The sequence below is a fragment of the Staurois parvus genome, unplaced genomic scaffold (genome assembly GCF_062004578.1).
Source record: "Staurois parvus isolate SC_StPar_1 unplaced genomic scaffold, SC_StPar_1.0 ptg002029l, whole genome shotgun sequence".
Taxonomy (NCBI): domain Eukaryota; kingdom Metazoa; phylum Chordata; class Amphibia; order Anura; family Ranidae; genus Staurois; species Staurois parvus.
In genome coordinates this window covers 1-17,639 of record NW_028319825.1, presented here as the reverse complement: position 1 = coordinate 17,639, position 17,639 = coordinate 1, and the positions used below count along the sequence as shown (strand labels likewise).

The following is a 17,639-nucleotide window of genomic DNA, read 5'->3' as shown; positions in this document are numbered from 1 at the left end:
GGACCGTCTCTGTCCCCGGGGTCTCCTGCCCCATGTTCAGGACCTTCTCTGTCCCCGGGGTCTCCTGCCCCTGTTCAGGACCTTCTCTGTCCCCCGGGTGTCCTGCTCCTGACAAGGATCCTCTCTGTCCTCAGTGTCTTGCCCCTGCTCATGACCCTCTCTCTGTCCCTGAGGTCTCTTGCCCCTGCTCGGGACCCTCTCTCGGTCCCTGAGGTCTCTTGCCCCTGCTCGGGACCCTCTCTCGGTCCCTGAGGTCTCTTGCCCCTGCTCGGGACCCTCTCTCGGTCCCTGAGGTTTCTTGCCCCTGCTCGGGACCCTCTCTCGGTCCCTGAGGTCTCTTGCCCCTGCTCGGGACCCTCTCTCGGTCCCTGAGGTCTCTTGCCCCTGCTCGGGACCCTCTCTCGGTCCCTGAGGTCTCTTGCCCCTGCTCGGGACCCTCTCTCGGTCCCTGAGGTCTCTTGCCCCTGCTCGGGACCCTCTCTCGGTCCCTGAGGTCTCTTGCCCCTTCCAAATGGCATCCAAACATTATCAAAGGTATCACATCGCAGCAGAAGATTGTGATGTTTCGGGGGCACGCAGGACCCCCCACTCGGGACCCTCTCTGTCCCCTTGATGTCCCAACCCCAGTCTGCCTCCAGATGCTGATGCAGAGACAGCTGTGCGCTCACCAAATATGGAGCGGCTGTGTAACCGGAGAGCAGAGAGAGGGAAATGCGGCCTAATTAGAACAAGATCCGGCCCGGAGGATTCACTTCTCTCATCTTCTTAACTCCTCATTCCCCCAATGTCAGGATGAAAGGAAAACCTGTGCGAGAAGCATCAGATGCATGCAGCCATACTCCACCCACAGTGTGCGACTGTGGGGGAGGGGACATTAGAGCGTAAGCTTCTCTGTTACAGAGACTGATGGGACTGTGGGGGAGGGGACACTAGAGTGTGAGCTCCTCTGTTACAGAGACTGATGGGACTGTGGGGGGGAGGGGACATTGGAGTGTAAGCTCCTCTGTACAGAGACTGATGTGACTGTGGGGGGGAGGGGACATTGGAGTGTAAGCTCCTCAGGAAAGGAACTGATTGGACTGTGGGGGAGGGGACATTAGAGCGTAAGCTCCTCTGGTACAGAGACTGATGTGACTGTGGGGGAGGGGACATTAGAGCGTAAGCTCCTCTGGTACAGAGACTGATGGGACTGTGGGGGAGGGGACATTAGCGTGTAAGCTCCTCTGGTACAGAGACTGATGGGACTGTGGGGGAGGGGACATTAGAGCGTAAGCTCCTCTGGTACAGAGACTGATGGGACTGTGGGGGGAGGGGACATTAGAGCGTAAGCTCCTCTGGTACAGAGACTGATGTGACTGTGGGGGAGGGGACATTAGAGCGTAAGCTCCTCTGGTACAGAGACTGATGGGACTGGCTTAGTGATCTCTGTACAGCGCTGCAGTATACAGTTGTGTCCAAAATTATTCAACCCCCAATGCTGTAAAGGGGTTTAGGGACTATAGTGTACATTTGGAATTGTATTCAGAATCAAATCCTACAAGGACGTTGTAACTACCCAAATGCAACTAAAATGACATCAATTGTTTATGTAATACAGTAGTAAATGGTTCTTATGTGGTTTCTTCATTGCCACAATTATTCAACCCCTTAAAGACTACCACTCTGAAGAACAGAGGTTCATACAGGTGCTTTCCATCAGGTATTGAAAACACCTGTGGATGTCACCGAGCAGCAATCAAGCATAATAAGCACCAATTAGGCAGCTTTAAAATGACTGTGATACTCAGCTCCTTCTAGACATTTACTGGTGTGGTTACAAACATGGTGAAGGCAAGAGAATGGTCCAGGAAGACAAGAGAAGAGGTGATTTCTCTTCACAGGAAGGGCAATGGCTATAAGAAGATTGCAAAGATGTTAAACATACCAAGAGACACCTTAGGAAGCATCATTCGCAAATTCAAGGCAAAGGGCACTGTTGAAACGCTACCTGGTCGTGGCAGAAAGAAGATGCTGACTTCGACTGCTGTGCGCTACCTGAAGCGTAGAGTGGAGAGAAGTCCCCGTGTGACTGCTGAGGAACTGAGAAAAGATTTGTCAGATGTGGGTACAGAAGTTTCAGCCCAGACAATAAGACGCACACTGCGTAATGAAGGCCTCCGTGCCAGAACTCCCAGGCGTACCCCCTTGCTGTCTCCAAAGAATAAGAAGAGTCGACTGCAGTATGCCAAAAGCCATGTGGACAAACCACAAAAGTTGTGGGATAGTGTTCTGTGGACTGATGAAACAAAATTAGAACTGTTTGGGCCCATGGATCAACGCTATGTTTGGAGGAGGAAGAACAAGGCCTATGATGAAAAGAACACCTTGCCTACTGTGAAGCATGGTGGAGGGTCAATCATGCTTTGGGGCTGTTTTGCTTCTGCAGGTACAGGGAAGCTTCAGCGTGTGCAAGGTACCATGAATTCTCTTCAGTACCAGGAGATATTGGATGGAAACGTGATGCAGTCCGTCACACACCTGAGGCTTGGGAGACGTTGGACCTTTCAACAGGACAATGATCCCAAGCATACCTCCAAGTCCACTAGAGCATGGTTGCAGAGGAAAGGCTGGAACATTTTGGAGTGGCCATCGCAGTCACCAGACTTAAATCCGATTGAGAACCTCTGGTGGGACTTAAAGAAAGCAGTTGCAGTGCGCAAGCCTAAGAATGTGACTGAACTGGAGGCCTTTGCCCATGAAGAATGGGCGAAGATACCCGTAGATCGCTGCAAGACACTTGTGTCAAGCTATGCTTCACGTTTAAAAGCTGTTATAACTGTAAAAGGATGCTGTACTAAGTACTAAGATTGAATGTCACTTGGGGGTTGAATAAAACTGATAATGCTGTGAGCACAGAAAAGACATTTGTGGTTATTTCATTATAACTGTTATGTTATATTTGTCTGACCTACAAGTGCCTCTTTAATGTAAATGTAAGCAAGATGACTGAATGATCAAAAGCAATGTCAAACTGGCCAAAACACTCAATTTCAGTGGGGGTTGAATAATTTTGGACACAACTGTATGTCAGAGCTATATAAATGATCTGTATCGGTCAGCGTGGGAGGGGTGTTGGTGTGTCGCTCTAGTCTGCGGGCTGCATTCCTGGAACAAGGCTCTGTGTGTCCCCGTCCCGGGGGGGCTCTCTGTTAGTCCCCGTCCCGGGGGGGCTCTCTGTTAGTCCCCGTCCCGGGGGGCTCTCTGTTAGTCCCCGTCCCGGGGGGCTCTCTGTTAGTCCCCGTCCCGGGGGGGGCGCTCTGTGTGTCCCCGTCCCGGGGGGGGCGCTCTGTGTGTCCCCGTCCCGGGGGGGGCGCTCTGTGTGTCCCCGTCCCGGGGGGGGCGCTCTGTGTGTCCCCGTCCCGGGGGGGGCGCTCTGTGTGTCCCCGTCCTGCGGGTTCTCTGTGTCCCCATCCTTGGGGCTCTCTGTGTGTCCCTGTCCTGCGGGTTCTCTGGGTGTCCCCGTCCTGCGGGTTCTCTGTGTCCCCGTCCTGCGGGTTCTCTGTGTCCCCATCCTTGGGGCTCTCTGGGTGTCCCCGTCCTGCGGGTTCTCTGTGTCCCCATCCTTGGGGCTCTCTGCGTGTTTTTCCAGTGTTGGTCCCAATTAATTAAACTGCTGTAAGGCTGGCACTGGGCCACCCGGCGGGCACTGAGCGCGTTCCTCACGGTGGGCACGGCGTCCACCCACCTCGCCAGCCAGGGAGCCCCGCGCTCCTCCTGCACACACACACAGGGTCCAGTGTGCCGCCGGTGTACTCCGCCATCGTTCCACAAACACAGAAACCTGAAACCGTGATTGGATAAGGACGGCAACACGGCGATCAAAGAATGGCGTTTTGTCCTGCAGGGCTCGCGGCGTGCAGACGGTGGACGCGCCGCGTGTTTGTATTGGCTCCGCCGTTCTAAACTACAACTCGCACAGAGAAGCAAAAGATTCAGCGGATGCCTGTGGTCGGTGTTCACCCACTTGCTGCCTGTCGCAGCGATTCTAGTGGCGGGATCCCACGCTGGAGTTGTTACCCTCCGCCCTGCCCTGGCATGCAGTCTCACTCCTACTGCTGCATTCTCTGTTGCACGGTTCCTTGGACCAGGACTCTCAAAAAGCTTGTCCTGGACAGGGGGCAGACTGACAACTCATGGGGCCCCCAGGCAATAGGGGATCTTGGGGCCCCTGTGTCCTTGCCCAAACTCAAAAAAGCCTATAAAAAAGGTACCAGGGGCATTTCATGGGGCCCCCTACTGACCCCTGGTCCTGGAAAACTGGCGGTCCAAATAAAAAAAAAAAAAAAAAAAAAAAAAGTAAAAATTAGAACTAGGCAAAACTTTTTTTTTTTTTTTTTTTTTTTCAGTTTGGATGGAGTAAAGGAGGGCTATGACCCCTGCCAGGTTTTATGTCATCTGTGTCCCCAGTGAGGAGATTTCCCTTCACTTCCTGTCCCATAGCCAAAACCGGAAGTGAGGCAATCCCTGCAAATTAGGGGAATCCAATCCATGGGGGATTTCCTTTTACTTTTGATGGTAAACAGGACAAATGGAGATGGTGAATCTCCGTATCGGGGCGGAGGTAGCTGTAGAAATCTAATGTTGGGGGGGGGGGGGGTGTAATCCATCTTCTCTCCGTCTGAAACTAGAAAAAAAAAATTGGCTTTAGTTACTTGAAATCGAAAATCCAACAGCTGGACTGTGGAGAGGGTTGTTGGGCAGTTCGGGGAACTCTTGTAGGACTCGCTGCGACTCCTCAATGCTTGTCATTTGTTCACATCCACCCAAAACTGAACTGCCATTGTTGGCTGGACTGGACCTTTCTATAGGCAAAGTGTACACTGGGTGAGATTGCTGGGTGAAGGGACCCGGGGGAGGGGGGGTATAAGGGGGCCTAAAGTCGGGGCTTGTGTGCTGGAGGATGTCCGTGTGCATGAGGCCTAACGCAGACAGGAAAAGAAAAAATAATAATATATGGTGGTTATTATTGATAATAAAAATATTTTTTTTTATTATTGTTAGTAGTAGTAATAAAATTTAATTTCAAAAATATTTTTCCTTTTTTTTTTTTTTTTTTGCTTTGTTTTAGGTTTTTTTTTTAGGTGGATGTTTTTTTTGTTTTTGGTTTTTTTTTTTCTGTCAATAGGCTCAGATCGTTACACTAGTGTTTAATTGAATACTAAATGCTAATTTATGCTAATTTATATTCTATCAATTTTATTGAATTAAATAACAATGACAACATTTTGTATTTAAGAAGATATTACATCATAAACACAATATTTACAATATGAAATATTCATAGCTGGTTGTATGGAGGACAAGACGCGGCATCCGTAGTATTCAGTCATTCCTGCTGTATAGAGGAGTCATCTATAATGAGATGATTATGGTTACAAAAATATATGTAATAATAATATTGATTTGTCAATGGGCTCAGATCAATGGGCTCAGATCAATGGGCTCAGATCAATGGGCTCAGGTCAATGGGCTCAGGTCAATGGGCTCAGGTCAATGGGCTCAGATCAATGGGCTCAGATCAATGGGCTCAGATCAATGGGCTCAGATCAATGGGCTCAGATCAATGCTCTGGTGATCAATAGAATAGAATAACTCACATTTGGTATTTAGTATTTAAGAAGCCATTCTGTAATAAAACCGATATTTACAATATGAATGACTGAGTATTAAATATTTTACGGCTAGTTGTAGTATTAAGAACTACTAGAAGTAGTACCACCACCAGTATTAATAGTGGTGGTAGTAGTAGTAGTACCACCAGTAGTAATAATAGTAGTAGTACCACCAGCAGTAGTAGTACCACCAGTAGTAATAATAGTAGTGGTAGTAGTCATACCACCAGTATTAATAGTAGTAGTACCACCAGCAGTAGTAGTACCACCAGCAGTAGTAGTACCACCAGCAGTAGTAGTACCACCAGCAGTAGTAGTACCACCACCACCAGTAGTAGTACCACCACCACCAGTAGTAGTAGTACCACCAGTAGTAGTAGTACCACCAGTAGTAGTGGTAGTACCACCAGTAGTAGTGGTAGTACCACCAGTAGTAGTGGTAGTACCACCAGTAGTAGTGGTAGTACCACCAGTAGTAGTGGTAGTACCACCAGTAGTAGTGGTAGTACCACCAGTAGTAGTGGTAGTACCACCAGTAGTAATAATAGTAGTGGTAGTAGTACCACCACCAGTAGTAGTAGTACCACCACCAGTAGTAGTAGTAGTACCACCAGTAGTAGTAGTACCACCACCACCAGTATTAATAGTAGTAGTACCACCACCAGTAGTAGTAGTAGTACCACCAGTAGTAGTACCAGTACCACCAGTAGTAGTACCAGTACCACCAGTAGTAGTACCAGTACCACCAGTAGTAGTACCAGTACCACCAGTAGTAATAATAGTAGTGGTAGTAGTACCACCACCACCAGTATTAATAGTAGTAGTAGTACCACCCGTATTAGCAGTACCACCAGTGCCAGTAGTAGTAGTACCACCAGTGCCAGTAGTAGTAGTACCACCAGTGCCAGTAGTAGTAGTACCACCAGTGCCAGTAGTAGTAGTAGTACCACCAGTGCCAGTAGTAGTACCAGTACTTAATAATTCCTGTCCCTGTACTGAGCATGACTTGATCTGATCAATGCAGCTGACCACACTGGGTGTGAATGAGCCCTACTGTAGCCCCAGATAGCCGTAAACGCCCTACAGAGGGGGGTTCTAACCCTCCTCCTCCATCCTGCCCTTATACTACTTTGTTTCGGTATTTGTGACAATGTATCCGGAACGCTGACTTCTCTCTCCTCGCCCTTTTCTGGTTTTCTGCCTCCCAGAGCAGATGAAAGGTTGGGAGACATTTGGAGTCAGGAAGCGACACTCCTTTGTTGGGTGTATTCTGGGTGGAGCGCCCCCCTGTGTCTGGTATTTACAATGCTCCCACCAGGGGGGCGCTCTGACATTCAGGGGAGTTTCACTGAAACCCTCTCATTGTGTCCCAGGTGAGACCCTGTGATGTGCAAAGTGGGGCCATCACATGCTAATGTCCCCAGGAGGGGGTCTGGATGGAGGGGGTCCGGGGGTCACCTCTACAGGATGGATAGGGATTCTCTGATATACGATGACCATGGACAGAATTCTATCCACTCTATCTATGCACTCTGACTTCCCTTGCAGCATGCTGGATCCTTGTCTGTGACAGGAAGGTGTCAGAGGATCATTATGATGGCCAAGAATCTAGTAATCTTAGACAAGTTGGCAATGTCTCCACTCTCTGACTCTCTTGTCAAGTTTCTCCGGTCTCCGGTCTCCGGCCGTCTCCCCGTGACCCGTCTCCGGCCGTCTCCCCGTGACCCGTCTCCGGCCGTCTCCCCGTGACCCGTCTCCGGCCGTCTCCCCGTGACCCGTCTCCGGCCGTCTCCCCGTGACCCGTCTCCGGCCGTCTCCCCGTGACCCGTCTCCGGCCGTCTCCCCGTGACCCGTCTCCGGCCGTCTCCCCGTGACCCGTCTCCGGCCGTCTCCCCGTGACCCGTCTCCGGCCGTCTCCCCGTGACCCGTCTCCCCGTGACCCGTCTCCCCGTGACCCGTCTCCCCGTGACCCGTCTCCCCGTGACCCGTCTCCCCGTGACCCGTCTCCCCGTGACCCGTCTCCCCGTGACCCGTCTCCCCGTGACCCGTCTCCCCGTGACCCGTCTCCCCGTGACCCGTCTCCCCGTGACCCGTCTCCGGCCCCTGACCCCTGACCCGTCTCCGGCCCCTGACCCGTCTCCGGTCCCTCTCCTGCAATGGTGAGCTGTGGCCCCGTCAGTATCGCCCCCTCTGGCACCTTCCATCCAGACTTGTACACAATGAACTCCTCCCATCATCTCATCAGCCCTCAGTGTGCCAAGCTCTGGACTATTGGTTATGGGTGGAGTGACCCTTTAAAGCACTCTAGCATGGAAGGGAACATTTTGTTACCTCTGATGACGTTGCAGTGACTCCGCCCATGGCACTGCTGTGACTCCGCCCATGGCACTGCTGTGACTCCGCCCACTGCGCCCGGTGTGCTCTCATTCATGTTGTATGCGCTGACAGTAGAGATGGAATTGTGGGCGATGTTCTCAGTCTCCTGGTTCCTCCGCAGGTGGTGACCGGTGAGGTGTGCTGGAGCGGGATGGTCACCGAGGCGGACGTGTGCTGCACTGAGTGCCCGCCGGGCTCCGGAGTGTTTGTGCCGTGTGGAGCCCCCCACCCCAACTGTGACCAATGCAACAGTAAGTGAGCCACACCACATTAAAGGGCAACTCCACCCACATCGGAAATGTGGGCGACATCCTGGAATCCTTTATATTCATCCTCTCCTGAGAGTACATGGATATTACTGCCGGGGAATCTCCCCATTGTGGGAGGGGCAGACACACAAACTACAGGGGGGAATCTCCCCATTGTGGGAGGGGCAGAGACACAAACTACAGGGGGGAATCTCCCCATTGTGGGAGGGGCAGAGACACAAACTACTGGGGGGAATCTCCCCATTGTGGGAGGGGCAGAGACACAAACTACTGGGGGAAATCTCCCCCTTGTGGGAGGGGCAGAGACAAAAAATACAGGGGGGAAATCTCCCCATGAGGGAGGGGCAGAGACACAAACCAATGGGGGAAATGTCGTCATTGTGGGAGGGGCAGAGACACAAACTACAGGGGGAATCTCCCCATTGTGGGAGGGGCAGAGACACAAACTACGGGGGGGAATCTCCCCATTGTGGGAGGGGCAGACACACAAACTACAGGGGGGAATCTCCCCATTGTGGGAGGGGCAGAGACACAAACTACGGGGGGAATCTCCCCATTGTGGGAGGGGCGGAGACACATTTTCTCAGGTATTCACGTTCTCATGTCCTTCCCCAGATTCCACGTTGCAGAAGATGATCGGTGCCACAGAGCTCTGCCGGCCTCGCTGCCCCATTGGACAATACCTGCACTCCGATAATGACAGCATCAGCCAATGCCTTCCCTGTCGGGTGTGCGGGAAAGGGTTTGGTGTAAAGAGGAACTGTTCCCGCACAGAGAACACTGAGTGCCAGCTGTGCCCCAAAGGCTTCTACTCCGAGGTGAAGAGCAGCAAGTCCCCCTGTGTGCCGTGCCGGGCGGAGTGCAAGGAGACCGAGGTGCAGATCAGCGACTGTACGGAACACCACGACATTCTGTGTATGGGTAGGTGTTCCCTGATCCCCGGGGGGAGGGGCAGAGACACAAACCACTCCCCATTGTGGGAGGGGCAGAGACACAAACCACTCCTCCCCATTGTGGGAGGGGCAGACACACACCTACTCCTCCCCATTGTGGGAGGGGCAGACACACCTACTCCTCCCCATTGTGGGAGGGGCAGAGACACACCTACTCCTCCCCATTGTGGGAGGGGCAGAGACACACCTACTCCTCCCCATTGTGGGAGGGGCAGAGACACACCTACTCCTCCCCATTGTGGGAGGGGCAGAGACACACCTACTCCTCCCCATTGTGGGAGGGGCAGAGACACACCTACTCCTCCCCATTGTGGGAGGGGCAGAGGCACAAACTACTCCTCCCCATTGTGGGAGGGGCAGAGGCACAAACTACTCCTCCCCATTGTGGGAGGGGCAGAGGCACAAACTACTCCTCCCCATTGTGGGAGGGGCAGAGGCACACCTACTCCTCCCCATTGTGGGAGGGGCAGAGGCACACCTACTCCTCCCCATTGTGGGAGGGGCAGAGGCACAAACTACTCCTCCCCATTGTGGGAGGGGCAGAGGCACAAACTACTCCTCCCCATTGTGGGAGGGGCAGAGGCACAAACTACTCCTCCCCATTGTGGGAGGGGCAGAGGCACAAATTAGTGGGGGAAATCTCCCCATTGTGGGAGGGGCAGAGACACACCTACTCCTCCCCATTGTGGGAGGGGCAGAGGCACAAATTACTCCTCCCCATTGTGGGAGGGGCAGAGACGCACCTACTCCTCCCCATTGTGGGAGGGGCAGAGACGCACCTACTCCTCCCCATTGTGGGAGGGGCAGAGACGCACCTACTCCTCCCCATTGTGGGAGGGGCAGAGACGCACCTACTCCTCCCCATTGTGGGAGGGGCAGAGACGCACCTACTCCTCCCCATTGTGGGAGGGGCAGAGGCGCACCTACTCCTCCCCATTGTGGGAGGGGCAGAGGCGCACCTACTCCTCCCCATTGTGGGAGGGGCAGAGGCGCACCTACTCCTCCCCATTGTGGGAGGGGCAGAGGCACAAACTACTCCTCCCCATTGTGGGAGGGGCAGAGGCACAAACTACTCCTCCCCATTGTGGGAGGGGCAGAGGCACAAACTACTCCTCCCCATTGTGGGAGGGGCAGAGGCACAAACTACTCCTCCCCATTGTGGGAGGGGCAGAGGCACAAACTACTCCTCCCCATTGTGGGAGGGGCAGAGGCACAAACTACTCCTCCCCATTGTGGGAGGGGCAGAGGCACAAATTAGTGGGGGAAATCTCCCCATTGTGGGAGGGGCAGAGGCACACCTACTCCTCCCCATTGTGGGAGGGGCAGAGGCACACCTACTCCTCCCCATTGTGGGAGGGGCAGAGGCACAAACTACTCCTCCCCATTGTGGGAGGGGCAGAGGCACAAATTACTCCTCCCCATTGTGGGAGGGGCAGAGGCACAAATTAGTGGGGGAAATCTCCCCATTGTGGGAGGGGCAGAGACACACCTACTCCTCCCCATTGTGGGAGGGGCAGAGGCACAAATTACTCCTCCCCATTGTGGGAGGGGCAGAGGCACAAATTACTCCTCCCCATTGTGGGAGGGGCAGAGGCACAAATTACTCCTCCCCATTGTGGGAGGGGCAGAGGCACAAATTACTCCTCCCCATTGTGGGAGGGGCAGAGGCACAAATTACTCCTCCCCATTGTGGGAGGGGCAGAGGCACAAATTACTCCTCCCCATTGTGGGAGGGGCAGAGGCACAAATTACTCCTCCCCATTGTGGGAGGGGCAGAGGCACAAATTACTCCTCCCCATTGTGGGAGGGGCAGAGGCACAAATTAGTGGGGGAAATCTCCCCATTGTGGGAGGGGCAGAGACACACCTAGTCCTCCCCATTGTGGGAGGGGCAGAGACACACCTAGTCCTCCCCATTGTGGGAGGGGCAGAGACACAAGCTATACAATTTTGGAGACCTCCGATTCTCCCCGTTATTTATAATCTTCTCCATGATGGAACCAATTGTCCATAACAAGCCTACAGAAGCTGCAACCATCAGAGTAGAGAAGGAAAACGGTCCTAAATGTCGATAAATTGTCCTGTTTGGTGCAGAATGTAATGTAATCTTGCAGCTGGTAGGTATGGGGGAGGGGACAAGGATTCCTGACCCCGGTGTCATGCGTGTAACCCTCTGCAGCGCCTGTACTGGTGTCATGCGTGTAACCCTCTGCAGCGCCTGTACTGGTGTCATGCGTGTAACCCTCTGCAGCGCCTGTACTGGTGTCATGCGTGTAACCCTCTGCAGCGCCTGTACTGGTGTCATGCGTGTAACCCTCTGCAGCGCCTGTACTGGTGTCATGCGTGTAACCCTCTGCAGCGCCTGTACTGGTGTCATGCGTGTAACCCTCTGCAGCGCCTGTACTGGTGTCGTGCGTGTAACCCTCTGCAGCGCCTGTACTGGTGTCGTGCGTGTAACCCTCTGCAGCGCCTGTACTGGTGTCGTGCGTGTAACCCTCTGCAGCGCCTGTACTGGTGTCGTGCGTGTAACCCTCTGCAGCGCCTGTACTGGTGTCGTGCGTGTAACCCTCTGCAGCGCCTGTACTGGTGTCGTGCGTGTAACCCTCTGCAGCGCCTGTACTGGTGTCGTGCGTGTAACCCTCTGCAGCCGCCTGTACTGGTGTCGTGCGTGTAACCCTCTGCAGCGCCTGTACTGGTGTCGTGCGTGTAACCCTCTGCAGCGCCTGTACTGGTGTCGTGCGTGTAACCCTCTGCAGCGCCTGTACTGGTGTCATGGACTCAGAGTCCTGCAGCTGCAGTGACAGGTGAATGCAGCTGTTGTGTCCTCGGAGGAATGGGAATTGTGGTCTTACAAGGATGGCTGTGAATGGACCAGCGGGGGAGGCTCTCCCAGGGCTCAGCACCGGCTATGATATTAGTAAAGAGCTTTGAACTGACTGGTGTTGGCAGCGGCACATCTCAAGCTGAGAGCTTCCATAATGGAGATTTTCCAGCCGTTGGCCGGCCCAGTGTCTGTGCTCAGTGGGCAGTGTGGCCCCCGGCCTCTCCCTCCGATTGTCTCATTAATCCCCTCCTTAGAGCCCTGACAGAGCCCATTGTCCCCCTTCTCTTCCATCCCAGAATATCTCCATTCCACCCGCATCTGATGTGTCTCCATCACCTCCCGAGAGACAACTCCCTGCCCACTGAGAAACATCTGCCCATCCGTGGTCACCTCCACCCTGAACGGCGTACTGCCAGCCCGAGACCTGCGAGCGTGGAGGCGTCCTGTCCTCTGTACAGCGCTGCGGCCTATGTCAGAGCTATATACATGTAGAATAGTACATGGGGGGAGGGGACATTAGAGTGTAAGCTCCTCTGGTACACAGACTGATGTGACTGTGGGGGAGGGGACATTAGAGTGTAAGCTCCTCTGGTACACAGACTGATGTGACTGTGGGGGAGGGACATTAGCGTGTAAGCTCCTCTGGTACAGAGACTGATGTGACTGTGGGGGAGGGGACATTAGCGTGTAAGCTCCTCTGGTACAGAGACTGATGGGACTGTGGGGGAGGGGACATTAGAGCGTAAGCTCCTCTGGTACAGAGACTGATGTGACTGTGGGGGAGGGGACATTAGAGCGTAAGCTCCTCTGGTACAGAGACTGATGTGACTGTGGGGGAGGGGACATTAGCGTGTAAGCTCCTCTGGTACAGAGACTGATGGGACTGTGGGGGAGGGGACATTAGAGCGTAAGCTCCTCTGGTACAGAGACTGATGGGACTGTGGGGGAGGGGACATTAGAGCGTAAGCTCCTCTGGTACAGAGACTGATGGGACTGCGGGGGAGGGGACAGTAGAGCGTAAGCTCCTCTGGTACAGAGACTGATGTGACTGCGGGGGTGGGGACATTAGAGTGTAAGCTCCTCTGGTACAGAGACTGATGGGACTGCGGGGGAGGGGACATTAGAGTGTAAGCTCCTCTGGTACAGAGACTGATGGGACTGCGGGGGAGGGGACAGTAGAGCGTAAGCTCCTCTGGTACAGAGACTGATGTGACTGCGGGGGTGGGGACATTAGAGTGTAGCTCCTCTGGTACAGAGACTGATGGGACTGCGGGGGAGGGGACATTAGAGTGTAAGCTCCTCTGGTACAGAGACTGATGGGACTGTGGGGGAGGGGACATTAGAGCGTAAGCTCCTCTGGTACACAGACTGATGGGACTGGCTCAGTGTTCTCTGTACAGCGCCTCGGTATATGTCAGAGCGATATACAATAGGAATATATCGGCATCCAATCAGCGGTGATGCAGAGATTTTCCTTGGACGGTATTAGTCCATCTGCTTGGATATTGATCCATGGTTGATGCATGGCGGCGGGGGGGTCTGTAGGTCGGCGGCGGGGGGGGTCTGTAGGTCGGCGGCGGGGGGGGGGTCTGTAGGTCGGCGGCGGGGGGGGGGTCTGTAGGTCGGCGGCGGGGGGGGGGGGGGTCTGTAGGTCGGCGGCGGGGGGGGGGGGTCTGTAGGTCGGCGGCGGGGGGGGGTCTGTAGGTCGGCCGGCGGGGGGGGGTCTGTAGGTCGGCCGGCGGGGGGGGGTCTGTAGGTCGGCCGGCGGGGGGGGGTCTGTAGGTCGGCCGGCGGGGGGGGTCTTTTGGTCGGCGGCGGGGGGGTCTGTCGATCCGTGGTGTGTGTGTACATTGCTGCGTTTGCATCTTCCAGGGACGTTATCTTATCGGGATCTCGGCCGGCAAACACTCCTCTGGGTCTCAGATATCTCTGTCCTGATAGCCGGCTGCACTCTGGGTCCAGCAATCCTCTCCCGGCCACAGAAGGGCAGATATCTGGTCTGGGGTGGAGGTTGGAGACTCGTCCTTCTGTCTGTCCTTGAAGGCTGCAATCGTCTGGAGACGAGGGGACCTTTCAACACACATTGCCCAGACATGGCCCTGGAAGTGGCTGTAAAGAGGCTGCAGGGAAATCGGCTGTAAAATCAGCAGAGAAGAAAAATGAGTCGAAACAAAGGATATTAAGAAAATAAAAATTGGCGATTGTTTGCAGTCGTTGGCATATCATTCTGTTTGGGGTCCTTTTAAAGACGATGTAAACCTCCGCTGGACAGAATTCGCTGTGTATGATAAAGGATTGCCACATTTTACTTGTTTTTGGGGTTTTTTTGTTTTTTGATTTTCATGCTCTTCCTGCTGCAATGGCATTTCTCTGGGTGGTTTCCATGATGGTGACAACCTTGGACCACGTCTGTGCAACTGAAACTGCCACTTTCGGAAGCCCATGTGACGGGGGTGACAACACAGGAGCACAATGTGGAGACGGGGACAGAGCGTTGTCACCCTGTAACAGGAAGAGATTTTTGATGATTGGATGTACATGGCTGCTATCTGGTCTTATCATTTATCTATTTTTGGGATCTGCCAACCCCCCCAATTCAGAAGTGTCACCAAAGAGCCTGCAGCCCTCCTCACCTGCCTGCCAGGGACTTGTGTTTGTTTTACACTCTGGAGATCTGAGAGTTTAATGCTGACTTCTTCCATGTGACCCCATCCTGTGACCTGCGGCAGGACAGACTTCAAAGACCCGAGAGTGGGGGGTGCTGATTGCACATCTGGTGTGCAGGCCGGGGTGATGACAGCTCTGGGGTGGGAGGGGGGCAGATGGAGAGGAGAGAGACGAGCAGCGCCTGGACTGGAGGAGAGAGGAATTTATCATTGCTAATCGCAGCCAACTGTATATCGGGGGTCCACAACCTCCATGTCAAGTATCTGTGTCGGGTCACCCCACTTCCTGCACCTTCACCCCTCAGGTCACCCCACTTCCTGCACCTTCACCCCTCAGGTCACCCCACTCCCTGCACCTTCACCCCTCAGATCACCCCAATTCCTGCACCTTCACCCCTCAGATCACCCCAATTCCTGCACCTTCACCCCTCAGATCACCCCAATTCCTGCACCTTCACCCCTCAGATCACCCCAATTCCTGCACCTTCACCCCTCAGATCACCCCAATTCCTGCACCTTCACCCCTCAGGTCACCCCACTTCCTGCACCTTCAACCCTCAGGTCACCCCAATTCCTGCACCTTCACTCCTCAGATCACCCCAATTCCTGCACCTTCACCCCTCAGGTCACCCCAATTCCTGCACCTTCACCCCTCAGGTCACCCCAGTCCCTGCACCTTCACCCCTCAGATCACCCCAGTCCCTGCACCTTCACCCCTCAGGCCACCCCCAATTCCTGCATCTGTACCCCTCAGATTACCCCAATTCCTGCACCTTCACACCTCAGGCCACCCCCAATTCCTGCACCTTCACCCCTCAGGTCACCCCAGTCCCTGCACCTTCACCCCTCAGGTCACCCCAGTCCCTGCACCTTCACCCCTCAGGCCACCCCCAATTCCTGCATCTGTACCCCTCAGATTACCCCAATTCCTGCACCTTCACCCCTCAGGTCACCCCAGTCCTTGCACCTTCACCCCTCAGATCACCCCAGTCCCTGCACTTTCACCCCTCAGGCCACCCCCAATTCCTGCATCTGTACCCCTCAGATTACCCCAATTCCTGCACCTTCACACCTCAGGCCACCCCCAATTCCTGCACCTTCACCCCTCAGGTCACCCCAGTCCCTGCACCTTCACCCCTCAGGTCACCCCAGTCCCTGCACCTTCACCCCTCAGGCCACCCCCAATTCCTGCATCTGTACCCCTCAGATTACCCCAATTCCTGCACCTTCACACCTCAGGCCACCCCCAATTCCTGCACCTTCACACCTCAGGCCACCCCCAATTCCTGCACCTTCACGCCTCAGGCCACCCCCAATTCCTGCACCTTCACGCCTCAGGCCACCCCCAATTCCTGCACCTTCACGCCTCAGGCCACCCCCAATTCCTGCACCATCACGCCTCAGGCCACCCCCAGTTCCTGCACCTTCACGCCTCAGGCCACCCCCAGTTCCTGCACCTTCACGCCTCAGGCCACCCCCAGTTCCTGCACCTTCACGCCTCAGGCCACCCCCAGTTCCTGCACCTTCACGCCTCAGGCCACCCCCAAATCCTGCACCTTCACCCATCAGATCACCCCAACTCCTGCACCTTCACACCTCAGGCCACCCCAATTCCTGCATTTTTACCCTCAGATCACCCAAACTTCTTCACCTTCACCCCAGTTTCTGGACCGTCACCCCTGAGATCACCCCAGTTCCTGCTCCTTCATACCTCAGATCTCCCCCAGTTTCTGCATCTGCTACGATCACCCAAAATCCTGCATCTTCACCCCTCAGATCACCCCATTCCCTGCATCTTCACCCCTCAGATCACCCCATTCCCTGCATCTTCACATCTCAGATCGTCCCCAGTTCCTGCACATTCATCCCTCAGGTCATCAGAGTTCCTGCACCTTCACCCCTCGGAGCACTCCAGTTTCTGGAGCATCACTCTTCAGGTCACCCCAGTTCCTGCATCTTTACCCTATATATCACTCAGTTCCTGCACCTTCATACCTCAGATTCCCCCCAGTTTCTGCACCTTCACAGCTATGATCACCCAAATTCCTGCACCTTCACCCTTCAGATCACCCCAATTCCTGTACCTTAACATCTCGGATCACTTCAGTTCCTGCACCTTCACCCATAAGGTCACATCGGTTCCTGCACCCCTCAAGGTCACCTCAGTACTTGCACCCTTCAGGTCACCCAAGTTCCTGCACCTTCACCTCTCAGGTCACCCTAGTTCCTGCCCTCCTCAGGTCACCCTAGTTCCTGCCCTCCTCAGGTCACCCCAGCTCCTGCACCTTCACCCCTTGGATCTCTCCCAATTTCTGGACCATCACTTCTCAGAGCACCCCATTTTCCTGCACCTTCACAGTTATGATTGCCCCAATATCTGTACCTTTTACCCTACATATCACTCAGTTCAGGTTGCTCCAGTTTTTACCCCTTCACATAAATTGTGGAAAGAGTTCTTTACTGTTAGAGCTGTGATCATGTTAAAAAGTCTCAGGTTGAGTATATTATTTTTATTTTTTTTTTATAATTCTAAAATCACTCATTTTTTTTTTTCCCAGCAAAACCTTTCATGCACTTGTCTTGTCCACAGATAAAGATGTGCCGATTCTAAAGCGCACGGAAGGCGACATGCGTCGGGACGAGAACAGCACTTCATCGGGCGACCCTCATTTCACCCCTCCGGAGGACAACAGCAAGAATATTATCCCCGTCTATTGCTCTATCCTGGCCGCCGTGGTGGTCGGTCTCATTGCCTATGTAGCTTTCAAATGGTAAGTTGGTAAGAACTGCTGTGTTCGGGAGAAACCGAGAACTCGAAATCTTCACAGCGATTGATAATTGTTCCGTTCTAACGTGTGTGCAGCTCTTGTGACAATCCCACTGCCAATGGAGCCGCCATCC

General features: G+C 54.1%; 2 protein-coding genes across 2 annotated transcripts in view; both read left to right on the top strand.

The window, feature by feature from the left end:
• LOC149432955 (tumor necrosis factor receptor superfamily member 16-like) overlaps positions 1-17,524 on the top strand; it is a 50,960-nt gene extending 33,436 nt beyond the window's left edge. Inside the window, exons 2-4 of the mRNA XM_089664769.1 lie at positions 8,149-8,278; positions 8,912-9,217; positions 17,329-17,524. Coding sequence (XP_089520895.1) covers positions 8,149-8,278; positions 8,912-9,217; positions 17,329-17,513 — 621 coding nt within the window. The 3' untranslated portion in view covers positions 17,514-17,524. The remainder of the gene's footprint in view (positions 1-8,148; positions 8,279-8,911; positions 9,218-17,328) is intronic.
• LOC149432956 (uncharacterized) lies at positions 5,463-6,629 on the top strand. Its single transcript, XM_089664771.1, has 2 exons — positions 5,463-5,610; positions 5,725-6,629. Exons 1-2 carry the CDS (start codon positions 5,463-5,465, stop codon positions 6,627-6,629), a joined length of 1,053 nt encoding a protein of 350 aa, XP_089520897.1.
• Positions 17,525-17,639: the final 115 nt, after the last annotated feature.